Source organism: Bos indicus x Bos taurus, chromosome 4 (assembly GCF_003369695.1).
Source record: "Bos indicus x Bos taurus breed Angus x Brahman F1 hybrid chromosome 4, Bos_hybrid_MaternalHap_v2.0, whole genome shotgun sequence".
Classification (NCBI taxonomy): domain Eukaryota; kingdom Metazoa; phylum Chordata; class Mammalia; order Artiodactyla; family Bovidae; genus Bos; species Bos indicus x Bos taurus.
This window is the reverse complement of record NC_040079.1, coordinates 7,118,052-7,125,285: the sequence shown is the minus strand read 5'-3', so window position 1 is coordinate 7,125,285 and position 7,234 is coordinate 7,118,052. Positions and strand designations below refer to the sequence as shown.

The 7,234-nt window shown below is 58.3% G+C and overlaps 1 protein-coding gene across 4 annotated transcripts; it reads right to left on the bottom strand.

The window, feature by feature from the left end:
- Window positions 1-15: 15 nt before the first annotated feature.
- RARRES2 (retinoic acid receptor responder 2) lies at window positions 16-3,406 on the bottom strand. 4 transcript variants are annotated; one of them, XM_027538672.1, is made up of 6 exons: window positions 3,300-3,406; window positions 2,038-2,235; window positions 1,696-1,800; window positions 581-676; window positions 272-400; window positions 16-132 (listed from the first exon to the last, which is right to left on the bottom strand). In XM_027538672.1, the coding sequence occupies exons 2-5, from the start codon at window positions 2,209-2,211 to the stop codon at window positions 287-289; spliced, it is 489 nt and encodes a 162-aa protein (XP_027394473.1). In that variant the 5' UTR covers window positions 2,212-2,235; window positions 3,300-3,406; the 3' UTR covers window positions 16-132; window positions 272-286. The 4 variants fall into 4 exon arrangements, with proteins under 4 accessions (XP_027394473.1, XP_027394475.1, XP_027394474.1 ...); XM_027538674.1 differs by lacking the exon at window positions 3,300-3,406 and adding an exon at window positions 2,891-3,135; XM_027538673.1 differs by lacking the exon at window positions 3,300-3,406 and adding an exon at window positions 2,854-3,132.
- Window positions 3,407-7,234: the final 3,828 nt, after the last annotated feature.

The following is a 7,234-nucleotide window of genomic DNA, read 5'->3' as shown; positions in this document are numbered from 1 at the left end:
AGGGAGCGTGAGAACTCAGCTGAGCACAGCTTTATTAGCTCAGGGGTCAGGGGGTGGCCCCTCCCCGGGCCCAGAGGAGGGAGGCGGGCTTTCACTGGCGACCTCCCTTCCTTCCAGGAAGCCGGGTGACTTCTAGAGGAAAGGGAAGAGAAACAGGCCAGGCGTGAGGGAGGCGGTCTTTGCAGGCTCCCAGGCCCTGTTCCCCTGCCTCCCGCAGCCCAGCTCCAGCGCCCTCTCAGTCCTCCCGTTCCCCTCCCTCCTGGCCACCTACCTGCCAGGCCTCAGCTCAGGGGGACAAGGCTTTGATGAAGGCAAACTGTCCGGGGAGGTAGTAGCTGTGGGGGTCCTCGCCGGCGCGCTCCACCCTGCTGCACTGGGCGTCCTGGGCGTCGTCCAGCTCCTGCCAGCACAGGGCCACTCAGGCGCCCTGTTCCTGCCAGCGCCTACCACCCCCGCCCCCCCTCCCAGGGAGTGTCTGGGCTGAGCCCAGAGCCCCTCCTCACCATGCCCCTCCCCAACCTCTCCATCCAGGCCTCTCCCAAGGCCCAGTCTCTCCACACCTTAAAAGTCCCCTCCTCACCCGTTGAACCTGAGTCTGTATGGGACAGTGCACCATCCGGCCCAGGACTTGATCCTTTGAGTCCAGCTTGATGCAGGCCAGGCATTTCCGCTTTCTCTGGGGAGGGGGCGTGGGGGCCAGAGAGGAAAGGGGTGAAGGGAGGCGTGCAGCCCTGTGAGGGCGGAACCTGGGGCCAGCCTGCAGTGGGGCCCGTTCCTTTGGCAGGCCAGCTGGGTCCAGGCGAAGCCTAGCTCTGGATTGGGAATTTTCAAAAGTCAGAACTATCCTGCAGTTTTCAAACTGTGTGTTTGTGTGTGTGTGTGTGTGTATTTGTGTGTGTGTGTATTTGTGTGTGTGTGTATGTGTCTGTAGGCGGCACTTAGTTTTCAAACTCTGTGAGTTTGTGTGTGTGTGTGTGTGTGTGTGTCTGTGTGTGTTTGTGTGTATGTGTGTGTGTGTAGGCGGCACTTAGTTTTCAAACTGTGTGTGTGTGTGTCTCTGTGTGTCTGTCTGTGTCTGACACAGCCAGGTTCTCCCCACCTGGCTTCCACTGTGCTTCCATCTGTTACATTTATTTGTGTTTTCTGTTTTCTTGCAAGATTTGAATTGAACACAGGGATCCTGGTGTAAAAGTCCAGAAAAGCACTAGTCTAATCCAGCACTCCTTCAGCAGAGGGCGGTGACTAAGGCCTTGACGAGCCAGTGCAGGAACAGGACTGGGGGTTGGCAGAGGTGGTTGTGCTCCGAGCCCAGGGATCACCCCCATGGCACTGACTTGGCCCCCAAAGTGGCTGATGACAGTCAAGCCCTCTTAGGAGTCGGCCCAGGCCGAGCCATCCTCCCCTTGAAAACTCATGTGAAATGGGAAGTTCACCAGGCCTAAGGTGGGGACCACGGCCTCCTTCCACCAGTGACCTGCAGCCTGGGTGGACCTGCTCTGGAGCCTGTGTGTCCGTCTTCTTGCCTGTCGCGGCCCCCTCAGCCCACCCACAGCCATCACCGCCATGGGCGCAGGCAGGCAGGCCGGTCAGAGCCAGGGAGGCTGCCCCACCCCAGGGTCTCCAACCTCAGGCTTCTCCAGCTGTGAAGCCCGCCGCCCACTCCTGCCCGGTGCACGCGCCCTGCCATCAGCTCACCCCGTTGGGCTTGACTTTGCAGTCTTCTTTCCTCCAGTCTTTCTTCCGACAGCTCGTCTGCTGGAGCTTGAACTCCAGCCTCACAAACTGCCCAGCCGGGAAGAGCTGCCAACAGACAAGAGAAAGCCCGCGGCCCAGCTGAGCGGGCAGAGCTGTTGCGGGTGTGACCTGTCCCTGCTCCCCAGCGGGCAGCAGCACACCCTGGGGCGGGGGCCGGTGGCCTCTCTGGAGAGCTGGGCGGCTTGCTGGGGCCCAAGTATCGGTGCACCTGCTCTCGGTGGGGGGCACGTTCTGGTCTCCCGATCCCCGTCCCCACCCTCCCCTCTCTGGGCTGGCGCTCACCGTGTCTGCCGCATTGTCCACGCTGGTCACCTGGAAGGCCCACAGCACGGGTGGATGCTTGTGGAACTCCTCCAGGGCCACCTGCAGGCCCCGGTGCTGGGCCGTCGTGAGCTCCGCCCTGCCCAAGCCCATGGTGCCCAGCCCCAGGGCCAGGGGGAGCAGCAGCTGCCACATGGCTTCACCTCCGTCTCCTGGACCCTGCAGAGGGCTGTGTGTGGGTCCGGAGGAGGAGCCACCGCTCCTGGGCCCTGTGGCTCTGGGGCCCTGTCTGGTGGGCTCCGGGCAGAGGTGGGGGGACACGGAGTGGCCCTGCAGACCCCCATCCCCACGCCCTGGTGTTCCCCTGGCCCGTCCCTCTCCTCCCACCTGGCCCCACTGTTCCCAAGCCCAGCCCAGGTTGGCCCTGTCCGAGGTAGGTGCTGGGTCTGCTCCAGTCCTTGGGCCAGCAGCTGGGGAGCAGGGCCTGCTCCCGCCTCCACCTCCCTGCCCCTCCCTGCCCCCGCACCCCCCCCCCCCCCCCCCCCCCCCCCCCCCCCCCCCGTCACCCCCTGTTTTCTGGTACACAAGGCTCCAGCCCCGGATCCTCACCATCGGGGCCCGAAACTGGGGGTGGGGTGGGAAGGAATGGAGGCTGGCTGGAGGCTAAATATTTTGGGGAGGATCTAAACAGGAGGGGCCCAGGGCGGGTGGGCTTTAGGAGCCCACTTAACCCTCGCTGTGCTGAAAGAGCCCGTTGCCATCAGCCCCACCGCCTCCGCCCGCCCCCCCCCCCCCGGCCACTGCCCCCAGAAAATGGGGGTCCCTCCTCCGCCCCACCTCCTCTGTCTTCTTAGGCAGAGTTTTTCTCCCTTGCCTTGTTCTTTTCTGGAGCCTTCTTCCTCTCTCAGCCCGCCAACCCCGCACCTCAATCCGTGTGACTGGGGTTGGGGGCGCCTGAGGGCCGGACCCTCCCCGAGAAATCTGCCCGAGAGCAGCCTCCCGAGGACCAGAAAGCCCCAGGTGTGGAGATCCAGGTCCCGCCGGGCAAAGGTGCCAAGCCGTCGCCTCGAAGACAGGACCGGGCTCGCGGAGCAGCCAACAAACACCAGCCTCCGGAGCTGCGCCCTTTACCCTCCCCGCGCTCCCCCCACACTCCTCTCCCCCGCCTCGAGGTCTCCCCTCTCCTCCTCCCCCGCGCCTCGGGGTCTCCCCCCTTCCCCTCTCCCGCGCCTCGAGGTCTCCCCCCTTCCCCTCTCCCGCGCCTCGGGGTCTCTCCTGCTCACCTCCTCTGCTGCGCCTCGGGGTCTCCCCTGCGGCCCCGGCCTCTTCCCGGCACCCGTCAGGCTCCCCCGGCGGCGCGCCCGTCTCCTCCCACCTCCTCCTGGGCCCCCTCCAGCGCCCCGCGGCTCCTCCCCGCCCGCCGGGACCGGCCTTGGCGACGGCCCTCCCGGGATTCCCCTCCTCATCCCCGCCCTGCACTGTCCCGCCCTGCCCTCCCGTCCCCTCCCGCTGGCCCAGCGGGCCGCCCCAGCCCGGGCGCTGCCCTGCCCCCAGGAACAGGGCGACCCCTTCCCCTCAGGCCCCTCCAGGCCGTCCCCAAGACACTCATTCCAGAAAATTCTTCCCAGAAATTCAGACATCCTCAAACCCCAGGAGACTTCGACGAGTCATTTGAACCGTCCCCCTGCAGCCTGGAACCACACTGAGAAGGAAGGGGGTCTCCAACACCAGCAAACATGTCAGGCGTGAAGGATCACGTCCCATCTGTGGTGGCAATGGTCTCCCAGGGTCTCACATGTGGGTGGAGGGCGCGTGGTGGGGTTCTGAAGGCTGCTGGGGGGTCAGGGGAAAACAGGCGCTCAGCTCCTGCTCAGTTCAGTCACTGAGTCGTGTTCGACTCTTTGCGACCCCATGAATCGCAGCACACCAGGCCTCCCTGCCCATCACCAACTCCCGGAGTTCACTCAGACTCAGGTCCATCGAGTCAATGATGCCATCCAGCCATCTCATCCTCTGTCGTCCCCTTCTCCTCTTGCCCCCAATCCCTCCCAGCATCAGAGTCTTTTCCAATGAGTCAACTCCTCTCATGAGGTGGCCAAAGTACTGGAGTTTCAGCTTTAGCATCAGTCCTTCCAAAGAAATCCCAGGGCTGATCTCCTTCAGAATGGACTGGTTGGATCTCCTTGCAGTCCAAGGGACTCTCAAGAATCTTCTCCAACATCACAGTTCAAAAGCATTAATTCTTTGGCACTCAGCCTTCTTCACAGTCCAACTCTCACATCCATACATGCTGCTCCTGAGCAAATAAGAACAAGCCCTGGGACTTGGTGTGTCAGCCACCAGGACCACTGCTACCTAAGTCCCGGGCCCTCTGCCCGTTGCCCACGGAGAGCGAGTGAAAGCCGCTCAGTCGTGACCGACTCTGCAACGTCCATGGAATTCTCCAGGCCTAATACTGGAGCTGTTTCCTTCTCTAGGGGATCTTCCCAACCCAGGGATCGAACCAGGGTCTCCTGCATTGCGGGCGGATTCTTTACCAGATGAGCCACCAGGGAAGCCCGCACGGAGACGACCTGGTTTAACCACCAGGACCCCTGCATCTTCTGCTCCCTTCTCTGCAATGTGGGGGCCAGAGGCCCTCCTGCTAGGGGGTTGTTTGGAGGATTAAACAGGAAGATGTATGGAGAGGGACAGATGACCCGCCTTTGGTCCCCTCCCAGGCACCCCTGGCAGGATTCTCCACCTGGAGCCCAGAGCTTCCTTTGCAATGTCCCCTGGGGGTTCCAGAAAGATCCTCGCCTTCAATTAGCCAGTACTGGGGGCTGAAATCCCACCTTGGACATTTCAGTCCCATCTGCGAGTTGTCAGCAATCACTAAGCAGAGATGAGAGCTGGGGGTCTTTGTTCTCCAGGAACTTCCTCTGGGCCTAGAGAAACAGCAGGGCCACGTGCTGGGGGAGGCCCAGGAAGTGGGTGACCAGAGAAAACTTCTAAGACAAGGTGGACTTGCTCTGAGGAAGGCAGGCAAGTGACCCTGCTTTCAGCTGGGGCTGCCTCAGGCCTGGGGCGAGCGAGGAGGGCTGGAGCAAGCAGCGGGCAAGGCAGGAGAGGGGGCCAGGCGCAAACACAGGAAGGTCACTCAGCCAGACAGAACGGCCTGTGGGCGAAAGGAGCATGAGTGGCGGGCAGCACAGGGCTGATGAGGGCGGGGCTGCCATGCCCTCCTCCAGAGGATCTTCCCGACCCAGGGATCAACCCCGCACCCTTGTCTCCTGCATAGGCAGGCAGGTTCTTTACCACCAGTGCTGCCGGGAAGCCCCGTTACTGTTCAGTTCAGGGGTTACTCAGGGTACAATCGTGAGCTCAGAGTCAGGTGACCCAGGCGAGCAGCGACAGCGCTTAGCTGTTTACTGGTGGTTAATGATCTTCCCGGACATCACAGTAGAAAGCAGAAATTCACATATCCGGGTCCTTCTGACAAAGATTTCAAAATGTGCCCAGTTGCTCAGTTGTGTCCGACTCTTGGCGGCCGCGCGGACTGTAGCCCACCAGCCTCCTTTGCCCATGGAATTTTCCAGGCAAGAATACTGGAGTGGGTTGCCATTTCCTCCTCCAGGGGATCTTCCCTACTCAGGGATTGAACGCACGTCTCTTACATCCCATGCATTGGCAGGTGGATTCTTTACCACTAGTGCCACCTGGAAAGTCCTTGGTTATAGGAGTGTTATATTGGTGAGAAAACTTACAGTAATTTAAAATTTTTGATTGTTGAATATCTGGTTAAAATTATTTTTGAGATTTTTTTTTTTTTTTTGCATTGCCACATGGCATGTGGGATCCTAGCTGTCTGACCAGGGCTTGAACCCATGACACCTGCACTAGAAGTGCAGAGTCTTAACCCCTGGATCCCCAGGGAAGTCTCAATGTTCTTTTAGTTTCAGGAAAATATTGGTACATGTTTGCTCATGCTAAGTCACTTTAGTCGTGTTTGTGACCCTATGGACTGTAGCCCGCCAGGCTTCTCTGTCCATGGGGATTCTCCCAGCAAGAATATGGGAATGGGTTGCCATGCCCTCCTCCAGAGGATCTTCCCGACCCGGGATTGAACCCGCGTCTCTTGTCTCCTGCATTAGCAGGCAGGTTCTTTACCACTGGTGCCACCTGGGGACATCTCATTACTGAAAACCTTAGTAAAACCCTTCCATGACTCAAGCAATGAGTGTTGGCAAAAAAAAACTTATTCATTGTCTTCTACTTCTTTCAACAGTCTCATAAACCAGTGATGTTTCATGGCATTTGCCCTTAAATACTAAATGATTTTAACTGTAACCATGACACTTGCATAGAGCCTGTTCAGAAAAGTGAACACAAATATTTTCAATATTCAGTGGAATGAAGCAACACGGGAAACATTGGTCTCTTGTTTGAAAACTCCAAGACCTCAGCCACATTGGCCACATGTCAGGTGCTCATCACGAACGACGTGTGTCTACCTGTGCTCACACATGCGTAGAATGTTTCTAGAAGGAGAAGCAAAACGCTGTGGCAGTGGTTGCCTCTGAGGAGAGGAGCTGTCTGGCTCAGAGAGGGGAAAGACGAAGGAGAGAGGAAAGCAAAACAGCACGCCCTTTGTATCTGTACAGTCTCATACCGTCCGGTTAATTTGTTGATTGCAGTGTAAAAGTAATTTTTTTAAAGTTTAAAAATCACAAAGCAAATAGAGTCGTTGAAAACTCACTCTGGCCAGCATGTGGAGGGTAGACAAGAGGGGAGACAAGTTCAGGTGCAGGATGCCCTCAGTAGGAAAGAGACAATGGAAGCAGGTAATGAACGTGGCAGAAACCAGGGTGATGAAGATGGAGACAAGCAGACGGGTAAGAGGAGGTTAAATCCTTCACCTTTATTTACCGTGTGCACTAATTTCTGATCCAGTTATGTGTAATTTGCTTTTCATCAGGCTATTATGTTTTAAGTTCCATTAAAATTTTTCTGGACGTTCTATTTGCTTCTTTTTCAAATCTTCCTATTCCTTTCGGCTGCTCTTTTGGGCTTATTGGCCATTCGTATACCTTCTTTGGGAGAAGGCAATGGCAACCCACTCCAGTGTTCTTGCCTGGAGAATCCCAGGGATGGGGGAGCCTGGTGGGCTGCTGTCTGTGGGGTCGCACAGAGTCGGACACGACTGAAGTGACTTAGCAGCGGTAGTAGCAGTATATCT